At 39.2% G+C, this 27,611-nt stretch overlaps 1 protein-coding gene across 1 annotated transcript; it reads right to left on the reverse strand.

Annotated features, from left to right (window-relative positions):
• Window positions 1-1,038: 1,038 nt before the first annotated feature.
• Window positions 1,039-27,590, reverse strand: LOC125232786 (5'-3' exoribonuclease 2 homolog). The gene is made up of 17 exons (XM_048138568.1): window positions 27,408-27,590; window positions 27,089-27,328; window positions 26,360-26,589; window positions 26,003-26,109; window positions 24,810-24,968; window positions 23,685-23,992; window positions 22,823-23,020; window positions 20,746-20,841; window positions 20,204-20,361; window positions 19,679-19,847; window positions 18,914-19,003; window positions 16,967-17,123; window positions 16,314-16,509; window positions 15,666-15,862; window positions 15,137-15,262; window positions 2,746-2,965; window positions 1,039-2,060 (listed from the first exon to the last, which is right to left on the reverse strand). The coding sequence occupies exons 1-17, from the start codon at window positions 27,480-27,482 to the stop codon at window positions 1,856-1,858; spliced, it is 2,931 nt and encodes a 976-aa protein (XP_047994525.1). The 5' UTR covers window positions 27,483-27,590; the 3' UTR covers window positions 1,039-1,855.
• Window positions 27,591-27,611: the final 21 nt, after the last annotated feature.

The following is a 27,611-nucleotide window of genomic DNA, read 5'->3' on the forward strand; positions in this document are numbered from 1 at the left end:
CTTGTTCGCTTTCGCTCCCTTCAATCGTGATTTAGCTTATAGCAACGAATCTCTTATTTCACACGTGTATCTAAAATAACTATTTCAGCACAGATGGTACTTTTTTACGCACTAGTGCGAGAAGTGGTTCATTATTATATGTCAGGTCGAAACTTCGGAGGGCCATCTGAATTGAAAAACGTCGTAAGTATTATACACATGCGAAAAGGCTCCCTTCGGTTTTAATTTATCGCCACTCGTTTCGAACTTCCTTTTTCGCACTTGTGTCGTAATGTACTATTTAACCACTAAGAATTAAAACTCGATTAATTTTCTTCCATATAGCCCCAAGCGTCCTGCAATCAACGGTCAAATCAGCAGCATTATTACTGCCCCATTACCCTTACCTCACAAAAAACCTAACCGAACCTCATTCAAGCGAGCCAGCCCTAATTTCCTTTCATCTCAACAATTTCGTGCAGCAAAGAAATTAAAAAGGAAAAAACTATTACACAAACGCCTCTTCAGACGCATTGTGCGGAAAACGGTCTGACATGCCTGTGTGTGTGGAAAGGTGCAGTAATACGTGGAGTATGAATGGGATCCGATGTTGCTGTTTCAGATTTATGATTGATATGTTCGGTTTATTAAATTGTGTGTTTTAATAGCTAATGCAACCGTTTCAATACACAATACCTTATATATTTACTGCAATTTGGTACATAATTAGCGGTTATCGCTCGCTTTAAAATTTAGAATGAGAGCAACTGCTCTTTTCAGTACCGTACGTTTAAATGTATGAATATGTATTGTGTATCTAATATACGTAACAATATTTGTGAAGCTTGTACTGTTTAGAATATTTTTGGGGATTGTCAAAAATGTGTTATGATGGTGTGTGGTCATGCTATAAGCTTTTCCCAAGAAAATAACCACACAATAACTACTAAGTATAATTTATACTTTAGGCCCTGAATATTGAAGTAGGTAGGTTATGTACCTAACTAGTTGTGGGATTGCTGCGGGTGGAAAATTGGAAATGTTGAAAAAAAGAAAATGTGTGTTTGTGTCAAGTCTTTTATTTAGGTTTGTGTTGAATTTCTTTTCAATTATTTAACATATTATAATATACATTTTATCATTACTGTGCAGTAAATCATCTGGAGATGGTTTAAAACAAATTTATACAGGGATGATTGCATTTTTTTTTAAATAAATGGATGGTAACTTCAGATGAATCTGAAATGTATTTGTTTTAAAAATATAGAAAGAATAGGTAGGTATTAACTAAATTTATAATCGTCAGTCTTCACGAAATTTGCTTACATTAAAGTACAGTTCGGAGACGTAAGTATTTCTTATAATAATTAAGTCACACTTTATATTATTTTTTTACAGATATAAACTTTCTTTCGACTATTTGTTTCAATGAATAATTGCAAAACATTTTATTTTAAAAATAAACCACGACTTTTTAATTAAATTTATAAGACAAATTGCATGGTGAATTATATAGGACCACAATCATTTTAATAATAATAACATGAATAAATTTGTGATATTATACGTCTTCGGTATTTGATTCTTTACAATACTGTATACATAAGTTGGTTTTAAAGTAACCCACAGAAAGTCTAATAGTAAGTTTCAGTTTGTAATAAGTAATCTATGTTGCAATGAAGTAAAGGTGAAGAATATTGCTTAATCCTCAAAATTACAATTGGTAATGAATTCATAATTTATGAATTCTGTGACCAACATTCATACGTACCAATTCAAATCAAGGTCACCACATGTGAATATTGCATGACATAGTCCCAACGCAAATTATCATTTGTTCAAATGAAAATAAACTATTTACTTGTAAACTAGATGGTTATCGCCACGTGGAGCGTCCCTGGCCCTGCCTCGAGTTGTACGCCTGACTCTGACCTTGGTACCCTTGGCTCTGACCTTGGTGCCCTTGGCTCTGACCTTGAGAGGAGTAGCCTTGCCTCTGGTTCTGATTCTGGTTGTATCGTTGGCCGTCCTGCCGCTGCTGGTAGCCGTCTTGCCTCTGTTGGTAACCTCCTTGGTTGTACCTGTTGTAAAAATATTTAACCTTAACCTTTTGTTTTACGTTAAAGAAATCATTGCACTAAAAGTTATTAGTCAAATCTTCAACCTGTTTGATATTTTATTTTTACAAGGAATTTCAAATGACGGGTCAGACATGTTGCACGTTTGATCAGACCCCTTGCCCCTGCCCTGATTTTGCAGGCCTTGTCTTTGCTTGAGGTATCCTATGTTGTAGCCCCGCTGGTTGAAGATCACATGGCCTACCTGTGATATATCCAACATGGTGGATATGTTGGTTCCCGAATCGATCCCGCTGCTGATTGGCCTGGTTCTGGTTGGAATAGCCCTGGCTTTGGCTAGGATAGTTCTAAATTGCTGGTTAAAAACTAGTAGCCTACCTGTTTTGTTGATATCCACCCTGTAGATTCCCGAACCGATCCCACTGCTGGTACCCCTGGTTCTGTCGGTTAAAGCCCTGATTCTGGCTAGGATAGCCCTGGTTCTGGCTAGGGTGGCCCTGGTTGTAATCCTACTAGCTGACATAACCTTTCTGTTTTGTTGGTATCCGGCCTGTTGATTCCCGAACCGATCCAGCTGTTGATACCCCTTTTTCTGTCGATTAAAGCCCTGATTCTGACCGGGGTAGCTCTAGTTCTAGATAGGGTAGCCCTGGATGTAGTCCGGCTAGCTGAAGATCATATAGCGTACCTGTTTTGCTGGTATCCGCCCTGCTGATTCCCAAATCGATCTCGCTGCTGGTACCCCTGGTTCTGTCGATTGAAGCCCTGGTTCTGGCTAGGATAGCCCTGGTTCTGGCTAGGGTAGCCCTGGCTCTGGCTAGGGTAGCCCTGGTTGTAGCCCTGCTGGTTGAAGGCTACGTAGCCACCGCGGTGGGGGCCGGCCGCCGCTGGGCCTGATTGTGAGCGATCTGGAACAATGAGACATTTAAAATAAGTGGCCAATTTCATAACAAGACGTGCCTTATTCAAAAAATAATGTCAAAAGTAGCGGTGTTTTTTTAAATCTTTTTTTATTTAGGAGCTTTTGTTTTTTGACATGGCAGCTCCATGAGATGTGCGGTGTGCAATTTAGCGGACACTAAATTGTAATCATGATTTTTTGCACACAAGTTCCAGAAAAACTAATTTGTGCTAGGCTGAAAATTAGTTAAACCTGTTTTAAAATCGATGACGTGGCATTCCACAGCCACACAGTTCTTCCACAATTAGCTTCTGGCTAATTCTGGGTGAAGGGCGCATGCGCGGCAGAATCACGCCGCCACGAGTGTTTAATCGCTCGCTTGTGAGTCCCTAACGTGACACGTGGAAGTATTGACTACTGAAGTGCCGTCGAAATGTTTCCATAATTGCTAAATTTCCTCATGGAATTATTTCGTGATGAAAAATTATATATTTTTGCCTTGTCTTGGTTGATTTGCTCGCATTTTATATAAAATTGAGGGTGTTGAACTGAAAGCTATAATTTTAGTCTCGGATAGAAAGCTTTCAGACATTTCAGTCGCACTTAACTAAATACGACAAACTACCTCAACAGAAACAAGTGGGTGCTATGAATACTAAAAATATCAAAATATTATTTTTTCACTTTCATAACCGTCTTTACTTTTTCTAAGAAAAAAATCTCTAAGAGATTTTATCGAAAACCAAAATTTCCATTCCACATTCCCTGAATCCGTGTTCCTGAAGGTTTAATCCGCGGTTTAAAGCTGGCATTCTGAACAGTTTGGCTCTAAAGGGATTCTACCAAGCCCCCGACACCCTTGAGGCATTAGTCCTACGGCAAACAAGGCGTTAGCGCCAATCTGATCATACTTTGTACAAATATACTGAAAGTCTATGGAAAATAGTCACTCCACATTGGAATTTCTATAGGAAATGGCCTATTATATAAGTTCTTAGTCAAAGTATGTGGCTGTAGTTTGATTCTTAGGAGTGACAAATAAAGGCTTCTGTAAAGCTTCGGGGCTAAACAGAATTACAAAGGAATGATTTACAGTACTTGACTAGGATCACCACCTGCAATAAAATACCAAAAAACGGCCAATTGCGTGTCGTCCCACGCTCAGTGTAGGGTTCCGTAGTTTTCAGTATTATTTTTTTTAAACTGTTCAACCTATCACGTTTAAAATAATTTTCCTACAAAGTCTTTATAAAGTTCTACTTTTGTGATTTTTTTCATATTTTTTAAACTTATGGTTCAAAATTAAATGGGGGGGGACACATTTTTTTACTTTTGGAGCTATTCTTCCGAAAATATTAACAATATCAAAAATGATTTTCCCTATTCATTTTTAAATACCCATCCAACAATAGATCACACGTTAGGGTTGAAATGAAAAAAAAAATCACCCCCCACTTTACGTGTAGGGGGTGTATGTACAGTCAACAACACAGCTATGAATACAGACAAAGTGGCAAATATATGTATACACACCTTTATGTACAGGCAATAGAGTTCTCTATAGATATTTTTGGAACTTTGTCCGTATTCACAGCTGTGTTGTTGACTGTACTCTAATGAAACATTTTTTTTCACGTTTTATTTTATCACTTTGTTGGCGTATCCAACACTGAAAAGTTAGCACTTATAGTTTAGTCTGTGGTGTCCTAATTGACAGATTACAGTCGACAAGTAGAAAAAATTATTTTCATACTATTCGGCAAAGCGACATCCGCACCTTGTTATCCAATAAACTAAACACAAACCACAACACTCATTAACGAAGCCTAGTTAGAAACTGGAACTTTCTAGAGGTCCCCTTGCCGTAAGACACGTTCTGCGGTCTCTGTTTGCGTCCGAGAGCCAAACTTAACGTCATCATAGTTGGCGCCCAACGTGGGGCATACAGATCTATAGAAACTAAACAAAACGTTACCACAACGCTTATAGAGCATAACTAGATAGTGGGAGCTTCTAATTTTCCTTCCTGTCGTAAGACACCTCCAGCTGTCTCTATCCTGGCAGTGGAGGACCTAACGAGGATTTTATTAGTCACAGTTAGCACCCAACGTCGGACCTATAAATCTGTAAGTATTATAATATTCTCAATGATTATGGTAACGCGTAGAGATGCGTAGAGATGATGAGTATGTCGTCAAAAGAGCTCTCGACCTGCCGGACAAAAAGAGAGGCAGAGTACGCCCTCTGTCAACATGGTGGACCAGCATGGCCAAGCTCCTTAAAACTAATAATTTACCTGACCCGACAACCCTCGACAGAATGTCGTGGCGCACAGTAATTAGGAGAGCTGACCCCACTTAAAGTGGGAAGGAGCAAGGAAGAAGAAGACAATGATTATGGTAACGATTATTACAGTTGGAAAGAGGAATATTCCAGAGTTTTATGTGTGCCGTTAGACACTATCTGCGGTATCAGTATTGAGGAACTAACGTCGACATTATTAGTGATAATTGGGGCCCAACGTGGGGCCAAAACTTTATTATATTAAACTAAACATAAACGTCACGGACGTAAAGGCATCTGCTGAAAGATGACGTTTGTAAAAATCTTCCTTCGATAATGTGTAAATAAAAATAAGCATATCGGCAAATATAGACTTTAAACATCATGTCGTCTAAAGAGAGACCCATTGCTAGACAGTAGGTAGCGCTGTAGCCTGTAAATAGCCGCGTTTCGGCCACCTCTGTAATGGCGGTCGAGTGCGTAACGAGGCGTCGTCATTAGGGGCATTTGTTACTGCGACACCCTACGTAGGCGTAGGCCTGTAAGCTATAAAACAGTGCCGTATGGATTCTTTCTGTAACATTACCCGTTTTAATGTATTTTGGGTGTGTATTGTAAAGATCGAAGAGTTATTTTTGGATGTTGTCAATAGTCAGATAGATATTGAGAGTCACTATTGAATCAGCAGCAGCACACAATAAATATCGCATTTATTTTTTGTTTTTGAAATAAGACATTATAAATACCTACGTGTATGTATTCTTTAATACTATCGACACCTTCATTTAATATCATAGTCAGAGTTGCCTATCCATTTTAGCATCCTTTGACAATCACTATCTCCTATTCAAAAAGCATATCTCATGAAACAGTTTCACAAATATCACCGTATTTTATAAAGAATGAGCCGAATCCGTGAACTCTAACACTTGTCGCAATTCGCACACATAGAGCGTGGAGTGGATTCTTTGCTCAAAGCCCAAAGCTCATCACATATGTAGTGGAAAAGTAGAAAAAATAAAAACGCGGAGGCGGCAGACATAATAGGCATCTAATGGGTGGCTTTCAGGCGCGCGCAGTCGCGCCAAAATGCGCCGGCTTATATCAGCTTGTGGTGTGAAAAGTGTTTTAAACTTGGCCTAAGAAGGATATGTCGCAGGTTTTTGGTGACATAGTCGACAATTGCCATACAGTAATAAATTGAGTTAAATGGCCTTGAAATTATAATATTATCTACCTATATAGTCAAGTGCCTGTTACTGCTATAAAACATTTTTTGTTAATTAAACTTATATTGACCGTGATTATTTTTTTGATTTTAGTCGAGCTCCCGATATTTCGACGCAGTTGCATGCATCATGATCACGGAAAACTGAAGTAGGCGGGTGGAAGTCAAAAATCAAAAAGGTAATCACGGTCTATATCCCGGTCAGTAGGTATGTCTACCGGCTCGTACCAATGAGTTTTTCGGAACTTATGTGCGAAATGTCATTTGATATTTTCCAGTCGCTTTTCGGTGAAGGAAAGCATCGTGAGGAAACCGGACTAATTCCAATAGGGCCTAGTTACCCTTCGGGTTGGAAGGTCGGATGGCAATCGCGTTAATAAAACTAGTGCCTACGCCAAATCTTGGGATTAGTTGTCAAAGCGGACCCCAGGCTGACATGAGCCGTGGCAAATGCCGGGATAACGCAAGGCGGATGACGATATGTCTAATGACCATAACCGTGATCATTCACAACTGATAAACTTGAAAATAACGCAAAAATTCCACATTTACCTTTTTTTGTGAATCACCAATACCATCCCACCTTGCCTATCCCAGGCCTTGAGTGGATGGTGGCATGAAAACTTGTGCCTTGAAATAATAGTTTTTTTTTCTTGAGGAGAGTAAAAGAAGACTACTAGCTGATATCGTATCTCTTGTCTCTCCGAAGGTACACAAGTATATTAGGGTTTCAGTCCTCACGTGCTCAAAATTGGCGTAGGTTTGTTCGGTATACCTACAACCATAAATGCTTTATAGGCCCTAATGAATATGCCTCATATATGTATAACAAGGCATACTTTCATTTCACGAACTAATAATCCACGCAATACATAACCACACTATTTTATTCAAAGCCCCGCAGTTACACACGCGTTGTCACAAGCTCACAAGTGACAGCCAACAATAAACTACTAGACACATAGAAAACCTTCATAAAATTCACCGCGCTGGCTTCGGCCGGACGATCTCCGGCAATAATTAGAGTTGCCGGCGACGCGTGCTCAAGGGCCGGCGAGGTTACAGTCGGGGAATCCGGGATCAAGGGAAAAGGGAATTTGTCTACGCTGCTACCTGTTTTAAGATAATATGCAACTTGGCAGATACTTTTAAAACGTTGTTTTATACGCTACGATTCTGGAGGACATGCGATGATTCAAATGGAATAATAAACCTACTGTTTTTCACTAGTTTCATTCGATCGGACGCTATGCCATTATTGCTACTGCATTTTACAAATGAAAACGGTATTTAATAGTAGCACTTACGTTTATATTCAGCCCGACGTTTCGACGTGATATTGGTCACAGGCAGGTTGATTTCACCTATTGCTCCAAGACTGATGCTGAAGTAAAATCTATAACTATAATAGAAAAAGTAGTGATTTTTCTGGGCTATCCTCGGACAGACTATTTCCAGCAATTATTGGAGACGCGGAAGCGTGCTCAAGGGCCTGACGTTACAGTTGGGGATTCTGTGCGGAACTATGGATACAAGGAAAAGGGAATTTGTCTGCGCTATTATTGCGAAAGAAAGAATGTTTCATACTAGCTGTTACCAAAGGAATGGAGTATACATATAGGAGGCTTATAATATTTTGTATAGTCACCGTGTTTATGTTTACTGTCATCTCTCGACACAGGCTTAAACCTTACAATGACAATTGACAATTTAACCCACATGCTTAATTTGACATGTGTTTAAATTGTTAAATATATTTAAAAAAAAAGTGTGGTGTGGCATCCACGACCATACATTTTTCATTGATATTTGCGAGGCGTGTTTTTTTCTTATACTGACTAATATAATATCATTGACAGTACTATATCGCAAACAGATCAACGCCGACGGAGCGATAAGCTGCTCTCTACCAGTGCTCTCGATCTTTTATCAATGGACATGAACAATATATAGCGACTCTGTTCCAATATCTTCGCTTTGATGTTTCACTTTGCGTACGCGATTCTATTGCTTTTCTTGTCTTTGTAACGGCCTTAATATGGGGTTGAATAGTTGATTGGGTTGATTGGGGTTGGGGTTGAGTCGATTTTGTTGATATTTGTTGAATGGGATAAGATAGAGTCCGTTAACTAGGTTTACATCTTTGACGTCTTATAACTATTGATAGGAATTTAGCTTCTCTTAATATCAGCAAACACTCTTTTAGGTGCAGGCTTGAACTCGCAATTTTTATTCATTTGCAAATAAAAGGCATAGGAGACTGCCTCCAATATAAATTAAAAAAAAATCAACACTAAAACGAATTAATCAATGAAGGTAACTTCGCATTTTTGGCATTACTGTATGAAGGGTTACTCCCACACTCCGGCCAAAGTCAGGACTAATTCATTTGACATTTATTTATACGCACGTCAGTTGCAAAATCAAATAAGCGTATTCAATTATTAAAACCCTGCAGTTTGGGGCGGGTAATTGGGGCACGTGCCGCCTCCTACCGGCGCCACCCGAAACTAACACCCACACAATGAAAAACCACCCCTAAATAAAAACTCATAAGAATTATGCCAATGGCAGAATAAAGGTGGACTTATATTTGATTGATTTGAATGCAAACGCTAAATACGAATTAATTGGAAGTCAGATTTATTATAAATTGAAAGGAAATGTTATCGCTATGGTTTTTGCAATTTGACACGAGAGAAATGTCGGGTGCGTGGACGCATAATTACAAAAAAAACAAAAACGTTGTTTTAATTGGTGATTTTTCATCAAGTGTTTTTATATTTATATATTACATATTTGCATAGTTTGCATACCTAGACTTTGAATAAATATCTACTAACTACCTCACGAAACATTACAATCCAATTGGGATAACTTTACAATAGGAATACGCTTTTATCGGTTATGTTACTTATGTTACAAAGAAATTATTTAAGCTCGCAAAATTCTTTAATATGCCCGGTATTAAGACGGCGATCGAAGTATCTACTCCTTTTTAAAAGCGATAAAATACGCAAAAAGCTCTTTTTATTTACACAAGATCTCAGAAGCTTTCAGATCATCGTATCTTTATCGGATTAAAACGAAAATCGGATGAGATACGCATTAAAACACCTCGGAAGCCACCTGGTTACAAAAAGATCGATAAAAAACATTGTAGCAGTAATCCCGGGGCATAATAGGAAGCACTTGAGCCGATCGACCCGTTATTTAGAGAAAAAAAGAGCGCTATTGTTGGCAACCCTCGATAATTATTATTTTCGTAGTTGGCGACACTGGGTTGGACAATGCCCTCGCTTCCTGTTTGCGTTCGCGCGCTGTTGCCCGCGAATGCCTCGCGGGACGATAGGCCAATTTGAATTTCGAATTTGGAATAATGGATTCCTTTTAGACGGTTATTGGCTATGATTTTGTTTTCTTAAGTTCGATGGCTCGGAACGTCGCATAATGCCGTTTAAGGCTTTGTTGGTATTGTAACTAATGCTTCTGGAGTTAAGAATTGCAAAAAGTGTTCGATAAAGGATGATGCAATAATTATAGGTTCGGACGGATGTCATTAAATCCTTTAAAAAGCTGTAATACGGTAAATCTTAATTGAGTTTAAGCAATTTCTCAAATAGTCTTGGATGTTCCGAGAATAGGTATTAAAATATATTTTATATTTTTTCCCCTAAGAGGGTTCAATCGGGGTGAAGGTTTGAGCGGAAGTTCATTGTTGTGGATGGGAAATTCCATAGAGCACGGTTATAAACATTTCCGTTTTCGAAGTTTTCCTGATGTAAGTAGGCAACTTTACTAAGGTAGCTTTAAGTTAAAATCCATACTTAATATTAATAATGTTTAACTGATTGAAATGGGAAAGTGTGTGTGTCTGTTTGTTTGTCCGTCTTTCAGGGCAAAAAGGAGCGACGAATTGACGCGATTTTTTAAGTGGAGATACTTAGTTGAAAGGATGGAGAGTGACATAGGATACTTTTTGTCTCTTTCTAACGCCCCACTTCCCTAAAATGGGGGGTGGACGTTTGTATGGAGCATTCCGCAATGTTCGAATTTAACGCGAGCAAAGCCGCGGGCAAAAGCTAGTTGTATATATGACTATACGTATACATTGTCGCCCTTATTCATAAACGTTCACTAAAGTTATCATTGTTATCAAGCCGATAAAATTCGTTTGTCCTTTTCTACCACACCAATACGTCGGAAAGGGATAATAGTATATTGTGCAACAAGGGAGGTAAGGGGGATTTTGTCGACGAGTGTTTTAACTCGCGACAGCCGCAGGCTGGAGAGAGTTATAGACACGAGTTTACAAAATCCTTACCTCCTGAGTTACACACAATATTTTTCATCACATTTGAGAGGAAAACACAGAGAAAAAAATCATAAGGCAAAATCTTCAATGAATGGCGGTGTTGTACTGCTCGTTGCTATGGCAACGCGGTCAAGCGCAATTGAGATGGCCGTCACAATTTCCTGCCAGATTGCAAATTATAACGATTTATCTACGTGAAATTTACAAAATAAATGTAAAACACATTGAAACAATAGTAAAACATAAATAAAATGCATTTTTCATACCGTATAATATTTTTTTATAGCTTAATAGTCAAATTTCAGTTGTGCAAAAAAAATCCTTGGCTGATTGAAACATTCTTTGCCTGAAGTATTGCACGGATTGTATTAATTTTTAAAACTAAATCCATTATTCCCTTGGGAATAAAATAGTACATTACTCTTCAGTACACGTAGATGCAATGAGACCTTTAAACAGCAAATGTGATTAAAACGAATTTTATCGGCTTGATAACTTTAGTGAACGTTTATTAATGAGGGTACGTCTTTCAATCAGTTAAACATTACTTTATAATTTAACAAACATTGGCAAGTATAAAATATAGAACATCCTGTTAACCAAAATCTTCGGGCAATAAAAATCAGTTGTAATTAGTCTCGCAGTAATGTTGAGGACACTCGGAACACCGCCGCATCGCCCGCGGTCACGCGGGAGGGAAACGCTCTATCTATTGAGGGAGCATTGGTTTACAATAGTTTTACTTATTTAGGATGTCCATGCGATTTGCTTACATCATACTTGAGGAAAGTTCCGGTGTGTTCGTTTGATAAGTTCATGAGATGTATATTATATTGTACCTACATGTTTGTTTCCATTTAATTAAAACATTCATGAACCAAATAAGGTTTACTTTTGTTTCATTGCTTTTTGAAACAACAAAATTAAGTTCAATTGACTTCAAAAATAAAGTACCTACATATTAAAAATAAGATATGTTTATATGGTGGGACTTGCGAGGATGGTTTGTTAACACGTGCGAAATCGGGGCAGGTTATCTAGTGATATTCTATTTTAAAATAGGTCATCATGTTCTCATCCTCTGTCTTGCTTTAAAATGTGGAAACTTTATTAAATGGGCAATAAAAAGCAGTTGTAATTAGTCTCGCAATAATGTCGAGGGCGCTCGGAAACCGCCACACGCCACATCGCCCGAGGTCACGCGGGAGTCAAACGCTCTATCTATCGGGGGTGGCAATACAAAAGCTCTCTGCTAAGATGCGGATGTGATACGGTGTAGTTGACAACATATGTTCTGGGAGATTTTTATTATCAATTTATCATTTCGCACCAGTACGTACTGTATTAGACTACAATGTAACTTTATTTTTAACCCCCGACGCAAAAACGACGGGATGTTATAAGTTTGACGTGTCTGTCTGTGTGTGTGTGTCTGTCTGTGGCATCGTAGCTCCCGAACGGATGAACCGATTTGGATTTAGTTTTTTTGTCTGAAATCTGAGTAAGTCGGGAGTGTTCTTAGCCATGTTTCATGAAAATCGGTCTATGTCGCGGTCGGGGGTTTTTTCAAAGTTTTATTTTTTTTAGTTTTAAACCGAACTAGTAAGAGAAATGTTCATAAGCTAAACTGGTTAAAAGCTCTTTTTTCGCGATATTCTACTGTAGATATACACAAGGTATAATGATTAAGAATAATCGTTTCGATTATGAATCTGGGCGCAGTTACATATCTCTCAATAGTAGTGTCTCTCCATATTAGCTACAAAGAGAGGTAACTACCTCATACCTGCTAACTACATACGATACGCAGCGAAACCTAAACGATCGGTCTATTCGCCCGGATTATAAATATTCGTTTCAGGCCAAAATCCCTGAACTAACTACGTAAGAAAATAAATTAGGAAAGCTGACAGTACATAGGTTATTCTCAGTAAAGAACAGAACCCTGAAGCGGCAGTTGCTAACTTGCTACAAGCTCCGGTACCCCAATAACGGCAGTTAGGCGCAATTAAAGCGAAACAAAGCGGCAATAAGCACTGCGCCCTATTGTTCTTATTCTTGTGACCACTTGAATGACAATGTGTCATAACGGCGCTGAACGTTTTTACTCTCAATTAATGTAGCGCAGGAAAAAATTAGGGCTTATATACACGGTCGTATATGATTTCAGTACAGTGGGGTATTTGATTGGTGTGTTTGTTATTAAAAGTGCTGAACTGTATCTAATCTCAACAGTCCGCAATGTGACACGTGACAAAATCGTATGCGTGTTCTCGCGCTATGTATTATAGTTTGGGCATAAATCTTCGCATGTTTTAACTCGCGCTGTTCTCACAGAATGAAACGATTCTCGTGAAATTTTGCGATCAAGTGGTTTTTCGAGAGATCGATATTGTTTCGGCGCAGTACTGTTTAATATTACGTGCGATATAAATTGAGAATCTAGTGGTTGACCATTGTCCACTCGTTTTCAATTCTATTAATATAATTTTGAATACTTAGTAGTGAAGATATAATCTCTCTATAGCGGGCCTATTCGATGATAAGTACGTTCTTAACTTTTTTACGACGACGGTGCCATACGACCGACGAAGGCTCCACTATTAAGAAAGGAATCAGTGTGTAATGCTTTGATGTTAATACAGACTAACCCCCTTATTCATAAGTTTACTAAAGTTAATACGCCGTTAATAATCGTTTGTCGCTTTCCGACGCTTTGGTATGATAGAATCTTTGGATTCTAGTCTCCCTCCTCCCCCCTCCTTCAAGATCTTATTTATTCTAGATATGCTTCCCAAGTATGTATGTACTTCTACATCTCTCATGAGTAACATAACAGTCTTGTCTTGTGTCTCAATTAGTCGCCTGCATTATGATCGTTTGTTTTCTCGTTAGGAGCGGATGCGGAGGTTGTTCTGATGACTTGTTAACACGACGTTTGTTTTAAACAGGGGTGTTTATATTATAGGTATGTACATAACTTTATCCGCATACGAAAATTCATTTCAGACTTTTACTTTATAACCTAAGATTACACTAAAGTTGCCGTCAATAGAACTTGTGAACAATGTAAACAAACCTTGTAGTTAAAATGTATTTAATTTCCATTCTAACTCATCAGATACTGGCTAAATCCATGTGTTATTTAATCAATTTGTATCACATTATGATCCTCAACCTTTAAAATAATAAAATTGTGCTAAAAAAATATTGATATTTTATATAATGGTTTGTTTACATTGTTGACAATTTCTATTGACAGCGATTTTACCCTATTTAATACCCTGATAAAATAAGAACCGTAAACCAGCACTTTGATCAATTTCAAACTTTGATACCATTTTTCATCGACTCTTATATGTATAGGAATATTATGATTATTTTGGTAGCGTCTAGCGAGATCTCTTCAAGTCCCTTATACGGGTTCGCACTTGTCTTAAAGGAATACGTCAATCGTCTTACTTTGGTTGCCGTGGTTCATGCTCACTACACAGACACATTAGTATATTATTACCACATGCCAATGTTTCCGTAAAAGTTGTCTGCACAAATAAAACGTGAACAAACACCACGAATTGATTTACTTAGAAATTCAGTGGAGCGGTAAACGTAGAGACAACAAAAGCATTTTGTCTTGTGCTCAGCTGTGTGACGGGCTGGCTGATAAGGTGCTGAATGATCGCCGAAGTGAGCAACATCATCTAGATCTTAGGAACGGATGGAATGTGATCGAAATTGGACGAAAAGAAAAGCATTTATGCAAACAATTTGTATAAATAGACTAGATGTAAGGTATGTTCAGAGTATTCTGAGCAACCCTACATGTAAGCTGTGATGCCGTGTAAATTATTTGAAATAAATATAAATGTGACGCAACCTTGTGCTTGTGTAATTTAGTGAAGTGCCGCCAGTAGATACACAAGTACAGGGCCTTTTAAATATTATATTGGCATATAAAGTTAAGGACTATATCACAGACCGGGATATATGGAAAATGTACTTAAGTGACAAACCAAAATAATGTATTTTGCTGTATATGCATAATTATGTAATTTAAATTGTATTTTCAGTTAGGATAATTGGTTAAATTTATTTATTTATTATGTTTGTACAAATGTACCCTTGACTTTCATAAGAGCATTATGTTAATGCCTAAATTGAAGAATAAAGAATTTCATTTCATTTCATACAATGTAAATAAGTGTATGTCTAAAATCTACTGAATGGTAAATAACGGATTTTGAAACGATGGAGCTGCCATGTCAAAAAGACAAAAGCTCCTAAATATATAAAGATTTTAAAGAAATCTTAGAAATATCCTGTAAAGGAATATTTAGGGCTACGGTACTTACTATGCTGCTGGTGTTGTGGTGGCGGCACGTTCCCGTATGAGCGGTCCCTATCTCTTGGTAGATGGTGACCGAGCATCCTCCGGCCGGCGGCTTCGAGGCTCGCTACCGTGTTGGACCGCACCATTCCTGGACAAAACACAATTTCTATTACGATTTTTGCTTAGTGTATTAAATTTGATAACAGCGCCATCTATCGGGCTAGTTTGAAACTACAAGTACGTCAGACGAGGAAATCAACAACTTGAACATTTTAACGTCTCGCGCTTTATATCTTGGTTTGAACATTTGTCTATGAAAGATTTACAGCGATCGAAACGCAAAGAAAAACTAAAATTACTTCGATTATAATGTCCCCTTTTCCCAAAGCTGTAGTTGTTGACCAATTAGAAATGTTAACCTATATGTGGCCTCCAGTTTCTGTTCTCCTGGTGTGACAGGTCTCCTGGGTTCAGCATCTACCTAGACTCTCCCTGAAGCCTTCTCTCTGCGAAGATAAATACCTCGAGAAATTGAGTCTTAGATAACTAACCTATCTGTGGCCTCCAGTTTCTGTTCTCCTGGTGGGACAGGTCTCCTGGCTTCAGCACTCGGCCAGGTTCTACAGCGCCCTGGAGTCTTCTCGCTGGAAAGATGAAGTCGTCGGGGAACTGAGGGTCTTGGAAGCGGACGCAGACCGCTTGGTTGCCGAGCACTGGAGGTAGGCCGATGACGGGTGAGGCTAGTTGGCTAAAAAAATAAAGCTTCATTATAATTATGCAAAATTAACATGTTTATCAACATTAGCCAGATATGTTTCTTTCCGTGTGTTGTGATTTGAAAACTTGAAACTTAACAAACCTCAGTAAGCTAGATATAGCCCTTTAGAATTTGTGTGTTGGCGTATTCTGAATAACACCATAAATTATAAAATAGAATCTCAGCGAAGAAGACTAATATCTGCAATTTTAGACTATTAAAATCGAACGCCATCTAGCGTCGAATAGCTGAACTACTATCACCAACCCGCCGACTCCTCTAATCACAACGCCATCTAGCGAGTGGTACACGAACTTTTTATATCATATTTAGCAACCTTAAGCAAGGCACATTATCTAGAACAGTGACATCTAATAGGTCCAACGAGGTACTAAAAAGTTGTAAGTATGTGCTGTAGACATGCTGTAGAACTTTAACTTACCCGCCAATACAAACGCAGTCGGCGCTGAGCATGACGTCCCCTCTCACTCCCTCGCACCGGTACGGGTATCTCTGCTCCTTGTCTATGAGGTGGCGCAGGTCTTTGCCGGCCGCCTTAAAGAGGCCGAGGAGATATTCGTAGCTTTTGTTGCCGGTGGACACGTAGAAGCGGTCATGGCCGCGAATGTTGCGTTTTACTAAAAAAATAAATGAGTTACAAAATGTTGTCAAAATTAATACAGAAACGCCCGTACATATATTTATATTAAAGTAAAATAAAAAAAGCTTGCAGGACTTATATCTAATATGCACCACTTGACATTCGTAGTACGCTCGTTCTAAAGCTACAGAAGCCTTACTGGATCATTATAAATCATTTGTTGTCAACTTAAAACGGCATTAGAGTTTCAAATTCCATTAAGTTTATTAAAACAAACCAAAGGAGCTACTCACAATCATAATCAGCACACGCTTCGTCATCAATGCAAATCACAAATAGAAAATCCGCAACACGCTTCGTCAAAGCTCAAAATAAATTGAATATTCAGTGACTGGTTGAATCTCTATCGGTATATACCGATATAGCTTATTGCTTAGAATATTCTTAGTTCTTAAAATACCTTTAGGTAGACATTAAAAAGACTCAGTACTTACTTTCTATCTGTGTGAGCTCCTTGTAGTAAGGCTCTAAGGCCTTAAAGAGCCTAGTCTCGTCCACGAACGGCAGCAGGGCGACGCCTTGCCACGCGAACTTCTTGCCGTTCAGGTCGATCTTGAAGTCCGTTGGGTAGAAGTCGATGATCGGCGAGAACTAAACGCAATCAATAATTAGGTTAGATTTTTTATTTTACGGATGCAGATTTGAATTTAGTTTAAAGATTTATTAACGACATTTTTCATTAAATTAAGACATTTATATGGGGTTTTGTAGTACAAGAAGCCGGTGGTCCTATGCTTCATTGACTACGCTAAAGCGTTTGACTGTGTTCAGTGGAGGGTCATGTTTGATGTGCTGGTGGAGATGGGTGTACCTGAACATCTTGCTTACCTAATACAGAATCTGTACCTTGAGGGTTCATGCTTCGTGAAGCTGGAGAATCAGAAATCAAATGATTTCCATACAGAACGGGGCGTCCGTCAAGGCTGCATTCTGTCACCCAAGCTTTTTAACCTGTACGGCGAACACATCATGAGGAAGGCACTTGACGGCTGGGAAGGAGGTGTTTCAGTTGGAGGTCGATTGATCAGTAACCTGAGGTACGCAGACGATACGACAGTAGTTGCGTCGGAAGAAGTAGAGATGGCGGATCTTCTGAAGAGAATTGAAGATGAAAGCGCTAAGCTCGGACTTAAGATAAACCATTCCAAAACTAAAATAATGGTAGTTGACAGGGCAAATATACTTCCAGTTACCGACGCACTTCGCCAGTACGAAAAAGTTAGCGAGTTTATGTATCTTAGGTCGTTGATAACCTGCAACGGTGGCAGCACTGACGAAATACGCCGTAGAGCCGGTATGGCGAAGAGTGCTATGGCTAACCTCGATAAAATTTGGAAGAGCAGAGGAATCCGACGTCAAACTAAAGTGCGATTGGTTCGAGCACTTGTCTTCTCGATATTTATGTATGGTGCCGAGACTTGAACCCTAAAAAGCTGTGACGTGGCTAAGATTGACGCTTTTGAGATGTGGTGCTGGCGAAGACTGCTACGTATACCTTGGACAGCTAGAAGAACTAACATCTCTATTTTGGAAGAACTTAATATCACCACACGCCTCTCCAAAATATGCCAGGAGCGAACCCTTAGATTTTTCGGTCACATCATGAGATCACCAATGCATAATATGGAGAAGTGTATCATCTTGGGGCGAATGAATGGTAAACGCGCTTGGGGTGGGGCTCGTAAGAGATGGTCCGACTGTGTGAGGAAGTCGACTGGCGGCAGCCTATATCGTGCAGTCCACATGGCTTATGACCGCGTTCAATGGAGACACGCTACTTGTGGTCGCGATCCTCAGCATTGAGGGAACGAGGAAGAAGAAATGGGGTTTTGTGCTACCATCGCAGCCTTAAATACATGCGGTCTATGGAATGTAGGAAAAAATGGTTTTATGAGATAAAGCGGTGAACATGGAAGTGAGTTGGTCCTTATGTCATACAACCCAGGATCATGCGTTCAACGGTTTGATTATCGCATAAAACAACCGGGCTCTTGAAAGTTAGTACACACTGTACGTTAAACGCGTGTTTTGAACGAGAAAAGTATAACATAAAAAAAAGCTTCTGTTCCAAATACGCGCTAAGCCTGCAACACTTCTGGTGTTTCGGGTGTCCATGGGCAACAGTGATCGCTTACCATCAGGCGACCTGTCTGCTCGTTTGCCTCCTATCTCATAAAAGAAGCCCCTAATTAGTAAAATAGTCTGGCTAGCCAAAAGTGACAGATGATCTGACTGATATTTACATATTGTAGAAATGGTTTAGATAAAACACATCCCCATAAAATAGGTATCCCCTCTTTCAAAGTGACGTAATAAAAGTTTGGAATTTGTCAGTCTTCAACTGTCAGATTTAGCCGGCCAGACTATTAACTACACATTACCGGATCGCTCATCAGCGTGGCCCACGGCTTCGGCACGTGCTGCGAGCTGGCCGCCGGGAATACGCCCATCAGCTGCTCGAGAGGACGGAACTATAACACAAAAAAAAACATCCATTTAAGAAAAATCTAGTCGGTAAGTGTTCATACCGATGTCTCAGTTGTGGATAATGTAGATGTAACACTTTTACGAGACATTGGTAGTCTAATCATATTGCTAGGGGAATAGTCACTTTCAGATTTTATGTTCTCAATCTTGGAGCCAAAGTAAAACGGTGCCACAGAAAGAATGAATCCAACTCTAATAGAAAATACAAACTTAAAGTTTAAGTGGCAGGCTCGCCTGCCTGTTACTCGAATTTCGTGGAAAGTCCGAAGAAATGAAGGGTGAATTAAGCGAAGTACCACTTCTAGGAGGCGCAGCCTTGGAAGACGATAACCAATCTTATTGCTATAGCCTCGTAAGGCCCAATGTACATTACAATGTACATAGTATTGCAATCTAATTTGAACCTTCCACGAACTGAATAAAGTAGAATTTCAATTGTTACATTGATTTTTGAAACAAACGAAAATCTTACCAATTTATTTATAGAATAAGCTTCAAATTCAAAATGGGAAAACTAACTATGGTGGGCCTTACGAGGATAGGGCTACATAAACGTCGCGCGCCTTCTAAATTTTGTGCCCGAGCAAAACGGTGTCACCGAAAGAATGAATCGAACGTTGATAGAAAATCAACTTTGTATAGGAAATAAAATCTCTTACCGGTTGCGTGCCCTTCTCGAACTTGGTGGAGAGGCCGGAGACGTTGACGAAGTCGGAGGCGAAGGGCGCGTAGTGGTAGGGGAAGTACCACTTCCACGACGCGCAGCCCTGGTAGTAGTAGCGCAGCACCCAGCACAGACCGCGCACGTACTGCAACGCCACGCGGTACCTGATCAAAAACAACATTTAATTTCATTCAAGGAGTATTTTTAAATCAATACTAAGGGAATAGAACTGGTTCATTTGAAGATCTAACTTGTGTGCAAAGAAACTGTAAAGTTCAGCCATAAATTGTCCATGTATACTTGGAGGCCTTAATAGTAATCTACAATAATCTACATACTTGAGACTGAGTAATCAAGGTTCTAGCAAAACGACAATTCTCATAGTCATAAACTGGACATTCAAAGACCGACCGTTTCACAACTTTCACATTTTTGTGTCCTTGATTTCTAATTCAGTACAATTAGCAAGCTTTATTAAATAAAGTTAGAGGTGCTTTACTTTTACTGCGAGATAACTTACCTGAATTCAAGGTTGTCTCTGGCCACCTCGAACTTGCTCTCATAGTACCGCTCCTTGAAGCCCTCCTCCCAGAGCCGGACCTCGTCGTGAGCGTCGTCTTCCTCGTCCAGCCCGGCGGCCTCGGCTGTGCGCTTGCGACCGCGTGGCTCAGTCTCTTGCTGCAATAGTCATATCCAGTAAGCGCTAATGTTAATAAAGCACTTATTTCCAATGTTTATTTCGGATGCATTGTTGTCAATAATATGAAAATGAAGAAACCTAAACTTACTAACAAAAATTCTGGCAAAGGACTTTATCGCTACCTACACAGGGTGCTCCAAAAGGCTACACTTATTGCTCTGCTGGGAGTGCTGGATATCTACGCTGACCGATAGAAATAAAAAGTAGCCAGCCAAAGGCTACTTTTTATACCTCAGCGTCTTCATTCCTCAGCCGTCATCATACAGCGAGCAGCTAGGTCTTTTAGAAACGTGAAAATTAAACAAAACAACCGGCCAACTATATAGTAAAGAACGAATATTAATTGAGAACTGCGTACTCACTTGCGTTTCCGCCTGCATGCCGGCGCGGCGCATGTTCGCGGCTTCTTCGCGCGCGTTCTGCACCGGCTGCGTCGACGTTCCGTACCCCACCACAGCCTACGAAAACACCATCAGTTACAGGTAGTAATACCTTCACTCTTGGGTACAGGTCAGGACAGATGAAGATGCAAGGACAAGCTTTATAAAATTTTGAAAACCCCAACATAAAAACCTTTAAAAAGTAGAAAATGACTGGAACATATCTAAAAACCATCTCTAGAAAACCTTCTTTCAAATAAAAAAACCGGTTCACCCGTTTAGGAGCTACGGTGCCACAGACAGACACACGTAGCACCCCTCTTTAAGCGTTGGGCGTTAGAAAAAGTAGGCTATTATACAATCTTAATATCGGCTTTAGCTTAAGGCTGCTTTCAAAAAAAACGTCAAAAGAATGTAAAATTGATAGTTTTAGTCGGTGAAATACTACACTTTCCGTTATCCAATAGATTTATTTAATTCAAGTTCCAGTTAGAGCATCTTATTATCTTGATTTTTATAAGACTGGATTTTTGAAAACTAACTCACTAAATTAATTATGAATTTTTCTCTAATGCACGTTTAGAAAAACGCACGTATAGAGCTGAATCAGTCGATCTTATTTGTAAAATTTGGACAATTTTGAATATTAAAACTGGTAAATTTATAATTCGTATATCCTGTACCACAATCATTTCAGACTAGATTTTTATTTTAAGTTTTTGAAAAAGAGTAAACTAGCCTAAGGCGAATTCAATTTTTTCAGAAATCACCTAAAATTAAGTGACAATTTCTTTGAAAATCTACATCACATCGAAGTAAGTTTTATACTAAATTAATCTGCAACGTTTACTTAAATTGCTGTTATGCCTTAGTGATTATAAATTGCTATTATTGATTTTTGCCAATTTTTTGAAAACGAGCCTTCACCGGTACAATTATTACCACTTTTGGACATTTTCTCATATTTTGTTAGACCAAGTAGAAAAAGTCCTATAATGTGATATATATTTATAAACTACTCGCAAAGCCCTTTAATTTGATACCACACACGGTATGATCAAGCGCTCGGTTGCGATTTCACTATTTTTAACACGAAAGCCCTCTTAATATCGGCTGCTGTTGATACTCTATGGGGTATCGGAAAAACTATGATAAGTAAAAACCTTAACACTGTAGCAAACTCGTTGTTGCCTCTTCTTAATTTTCTCCCGGCTTTGTTGAGTTCATTCTCGTCTTCTATTAATCCTATACTAGCTTTTTCCCGTGGCTTCGCTCGCTTTAGAAAGAGACAAAAAGTAGTCTATGTCACTCTCCATCCCTTCAACTATCTCCACATAAAAAATCACGTCAATTCGTCGCTCCGTTTTTCCGTGAAAGACGAACAAACAAACAGACACACACACTTTTCTATTTGCACGTAGTTACGCAAAAACGTTCCATTCCACATGAAATTGTCTACGTGTCGCGCTTGCACTACTCCGCCGGGGCTGATGAGGTGGTGGAGTACGTTCGCCAGAAGACTGGCTACACGCTGAGAGTGTTCCAGCTACAGTCGCGCCACTACGTGCACTTCAGTTCGTTTGTGTTGCGAGTGCCGCGGCCGCTGCAGGACACCATCGCGAGTGCAGACTTCTGGCCGAAGAGCGTGGTGTTTCGGCGGTTCCGGGGCAACCTGCCGAACCCTACGCCGTGTCAGACGACGCAACGGAGCCACGCTGTTACGTCGTCGCCTAAATAGAATATTGTTTTTTTTTTGTCTGATGTTTACTGTTTTATGTGCTATACCTATTGTTTTTATTTTTTAGTTTCACAGTGCTTTGGTTTTACTGTTATGCTGTGTAACTCATTTGAATAATAAATAAATAAATAAATAAATTAAGTTTTAGACCTTGTATGAAAAACAAAAGATTTTCATTTCAATGACAATTGCAGATGGATTGGGACGTTTCTGCGTAACTACGTCCATTTATAATATTAGTATGGATTTAGTCAAGGTTCAGAAGAATTATTTTAATTGGATGCAGTGTTGGATTTCTTAAAACTCAAGTGGATTACTTACCATAGGAGCAAACTGGGTGTTATTCAGCATGTTAAAATTCGGCCGTTGCTGCTGCCTCTTCTTGGCCTTCTCCCTGGCCTTGAAGTTGAGTTCGTTGGCGTGGCGGCGGCGGAAGATCTCGTCCTCCACCTGGCCCAGCTCGTCCATGATGAGCTGCACGCGGTCCAGGTTCACGTCGCCCGAGTCCGTGATCCAACCCTGGGAAATACATTCGTTTATAATATCACTTTTGCCAGCGCCTTCGCAAGCGATAAATTCATTAAAAATTGATTGATTGATTGATTGATTGAAGCGATAAATTCCAAAATTACGGAATGCTCCATATAAACTTCCTTCCCCCTACTTTAGGGAAGTGGGGGTTAGAAAAAGACAAAAAGCAACATATGTCACTTTCCATCCCTTCAACTATCTCCATTTAAAAAATCTCGTCAATTCGTAGCTCCGTTTTGCCGTGAAAGACAGACAAACAAACATATACACACACTTTCCCATTTATAATATTACTAGCTTTTTCCAGCGGCTTCGCTAGCGTTAGAAAGAGACAAACGAATAGGGCAAATGGTCATCTGGAGTTCGAGCTTGAATACATTATAACACCCAAGTTCTTCCTGGGCCCTTTAAACAGCTATGGGAATAACCAATGAAGTCTAGTGAAAGTCAGCTGCACCATAGGTGAGTTGTGAAGCTATCCAGACACCCAGAGCAGGGGGCCTACGGGGCAATCGGACAGGTGAAAAATCCTGTTATTCTATGTTTATAATAGAAAAAAATACTGTCTGTTATAACACTAAATAAGGTCTACCAAACCAGTAAGTTCAGTTACCATTAGAAATGGACAAGGAAAACCAACTATGATACTCACCCTAGTTTTAAAAACGCACTTCTTATACAGATTAACCAATCTGTCCACAGCCCCCTCTCTGATCTCCAAACTGGGTAGATGCGGCAAGAAATCATTTCCCACGAAGAAGCACATGAACACCCAATCATCGAGCGCCCTCTCGAAGTCATACGGGAAGGGCAGGTTGGGCATCTGGAGCTCCTTCTCCAGGTACTCCCGCAGGACGGAGAGGCGCACGAAGATGAAGGAGTCCTGATTGCCGAAGGCGGGGTCGGAGCGCACCAGGGCTGCCTCCGGGGTGCTGCCCGTGCACTCTTTCATCTCGTGACCTGAGGAAGATGAGTTTATTGTAACTCTACCCTGCAATAATGCACAGAGTTACCCTAATGTAAGCTTGACTTGGAGAATATAATGTAACAGTTGGCAGTTAAATAAAATACGATTATAAGGACTGTCCTTCTCTGTTAAAAATCTAGATATTGATGACGACTATTGTGACAACTTTAAGTCAATATAAATTAATGTGTGACCTGTTTTAGTCATATCAGTATCACATTTTTCAATAAATTATTCTTATTCTTATTACATTTTTTTAGAGATGGGCCGAATATTCGGTAAATATTCGGTATTCGGCATATTCGGCAAGTTTTTCAATGTTCGTATTCGGCCGAATAATTCGGTTGCATTGCCGAATATTTACCGAATAAACAAAGTAAATAACTAATGAAGATCTTACGTATTCCATTGGATAATAAGCTCCTATTTTAGTAGCTTTCTAAGGAACTACTAAAAATGCGTCATAATATAAACACAATGTTTTGTAAAAAAGTTAAAAAATCGTAGTTTAAGAGTTGAGAAGAGTTCAGAGTTGTTTTAACTAAGTTTTAGCTATCCACTAAATCATAAGAACATAGTTGTACTATGTATAACCATTATCAATCATTTCGTAGTTTTAATCTTAACATTCGCTTCAAAAATATGACGTAACCGAATATTCGGCCGAATGTTCGGTTCGGTAAGAGCTGAACCGAATGTTCGGCCGAATATTCGTATTCGGCAAAGTCCATATTCGGCCCATCTCTACATTTTTTACCGCAAGAGTGCTTTTGAAATAAGTCAGTGGAGATGTACATTTACATTACTTACCCAGCTGGCCACAAATATCGCAGGGGCGTGGTTTGTTAGGTTTGAACTCTTCACGGATGATGGTGAAGTTAGGCTCATGTGTGGCGAGCCCCAACATGATGAGATCAGCATCGGCGCCGCATAGAACGTGCTGCGTGTTAGGATCGTGGTCGGGTTGCGCTGTAAAAGCGATTAAAATGTTTGTCTTAAAATACAAATTCTTTTTGATTTTCGAAATGGTTCCCAAAAACAAGTCTTGAAAATCGTAAAACTTTCTTCTACTATTCTAAAACTATTTATAAGGGTCTTACAAACTCAATATTTAACGTCATATGGAAAGTAAAATCTGGGGCTGTAGAGGGCATGTCACCAGAAAACAGAATTATGACAAGTTTTATTTTCATTTAGTGTATTATTTGAAGTCACCAGTAGTTTCAAGGTTATTCCCATGCCCTAATATTTTGATATTGGCCTATGTAAAATGAACATAGATAACGCAATAAAGAGTGACATGAATGATAAGATCAGATGGCTGGAAAGAAGCAATGAAGCCTTTTTTTACCAAGCATTGGAAACACTCTTAATGGTATTAAAAAAACCGGCCAAGAGCGTGTCGGGCCACGCTCAGTGTAGGGTTCCGTAGTTTTCCGTATTTTTCTCAAAAACTACTGAACCTATCAAGTTCAAAATCATTTTCCTAGAAAGTATTTATAAAGTTCTACTTTTGTGATTTTTTTCATATTTTTTAAACATATGGTTCAAAAGTTAGAGGGGGGGGGACGCACTTTTTTTTCCTTTAGGAGCGATTATTTCCGAAAATATTAATATTATCAAAAAACGATCTTAGTAAACCCTTATTCATTTTTTAATACCTATCCAACAATATATCACACGTTGGGGTTGGAATGAAAAAAATATCAGCCCCCACTTTACATGTAGGGGGGTACCCTAATAAATCATTTTTTTCCATTTTTTATTTTTGCACTTTGTTGGCGTGATTGATATACATATTGGTACCAAATTTCAGCTTTCTAGTGCTAACGGTTACTGAGATTATCCGCGGACGGACGGACGGACGGACGGACAGACAGACATGGCGAAACTATAAGGGTTCCTAGTTGACTACGGAACCCTAAAAAGGAAAAGAAAGGAACACAGATTAGCTATAGCTCTTCATAAAATAAAGTTTTAAAGTATGTTCAATGTTTGCATACCTCTCTGTCTGCGAATATAGTCCATAATCTTGTGTTCACCCTCTCCAGGGACATTGGCGTCTGAAAGGATCACTTTGATGCCCTTCCAGCCCGGGTCATTGTTTAATCTGGAAATAAATACATATAGATTTCTAAATTGTTAAGTGCTTAAACTTTTATTTTTGATCCTCTTTAAATTTCAAGGATATTTAACATATTAAAATGGAAACCTTAAAAAGGAACAATAAAAAATTCTATAGAATATAACTTCTGAATGGGGTAACATTGGGTTACAAGTTTTTAGCAACACCTATGTCATAAATGAAATATGTAGTATTAAAAAATTCCAAAATAAGTAAATAATCTCTGTAATCTCACCTATCATGAATATAATAATGCAGGCATTTGCTGAGTCTGTCCATGAAGGGTGTCCCCGGAGTGATACAGTTGGAGTCAAAGTGAGCCTCCTTGGGCCTCTCAGGGGGCAGGTAAGCACCCTTGGCTAGCAGCTCGGAGCGGATGCGGGCCACTTCCTCAATCTTCTCCTGGGTCTCCTTGGAGGCACGGAAACGGCGGGAGCGCTGCTGGTTCATTTTAGCTCTGGGGGCCTAGAAAATATGAACAGATTTTCTTTAATTAGTATTTCACAAATAAATATCATGATTATTACATTTGCAATCCAATCAACATATGAAAGTTGCTGTTAAAAATGTTTATTGACAAATAAGTAATAGTGACTGATTAGAATACTCTACTAGATAAACTGAAGTCAAGAAAATATAGCAGAAAGGAATATTTCATTATGAAATTCTAAAGAATGATTCACTGTGAATATTAGGAAAGAGAATATATGTTAAAGTTACAAATAAGAAAAGCGCATATACTGTAAAGTAGTATAACAGTGGCAGACCATGTAGGAAAGTATAAATGGAATAACTTGAATATGTAAATGGGTTAAAAAATTATTTTGTACTTAATAAACATACAAGAGACCAGGGTTAAGTACTTGATATGCTGCAGCAAAGTGTTTTTTACGGTTTATCTGCTTTGCATTGAAATATTAAATCTTATCAGCAGATAATAAGAGAGGAAAGCATTCTCACTCACCACACCGTCAATGGCCATGTAGAGCAGCTTGCGCGGGCGCACGATGCGGAACAGGCGGTCGATGCACTCGAAGATGGCCACCATCATCTCGTCCTCGTCCTTCGGCGCCGGCTTGTCCTCCGGGTGCGTGCACGGGTGGATGATCCCGTTCATGTCCAGGTACAAGTTGTCGAACTCCACGCCGTTCGGATTAGGCAACGACGAGTCACAGTACACCAACTCACCGTCCGCATCCTGAGGCTGTAACAATATCGACAAAATAATAAATATCTAATTCATAGCCAGAATATAACAAATTTTTAGGTTATAAACACTTTACTCTTTGCTCGATGCACTCCACGATCACACTCGGGTATTTGCGGCTGAGCCACCGGAAGAATGCTGGTACTCCCATGTTTTGTTGTCTGCCTTTTTCTTATTACACAATTTTGTTCCTTATCCTGTAAATTTAAACTTTGTCACGTATTCAACACAAACAAATCGTGAAAGATGCCATTGTTGGAAAGAGATGGAAGAGCCAGTG

Source organism: Leguminivora glycinivorella, chromosome 13, assembly GCF_023078275.1.
Source record: "Leguminivora glycinivorella isolate SPB_JAAS2020 chromosome 13, LegGlyc_1.1, whole genome shotgun sequence".
Lineage (NCBI taxonomy): Eukaryota > Metazoa > Arthropoda > Insecta > Lepidoptera > Tortricidae > Leguminivora > Leguminivora glycinivorella.

Bases quoted from the DNA above. Each gene is read 5' to 3' on its own strand.
- LOC125232786 (XM_048138568.1), bottom strand. From the start codon at position 27,482: ATGGGAGTACCAGCATTCTTCCGGTGGCTCAGCCGCAAATACCCGAGT. The intron at 15,863-16,313 runs GTAAGTTAAAGT...TTATTTTTTTAG, and splicing joins GACTGCGTTTGTATTGGCGG to CCAACTAGCCTCACCCGTCA. The intron at 15,263-15,665 runs GTTAGTTATCTA...TGTTTTGTCCAG, and splicing joins AAACTGGAGGCCACAGATAG to GAATGGTGCGGTCCAACACG.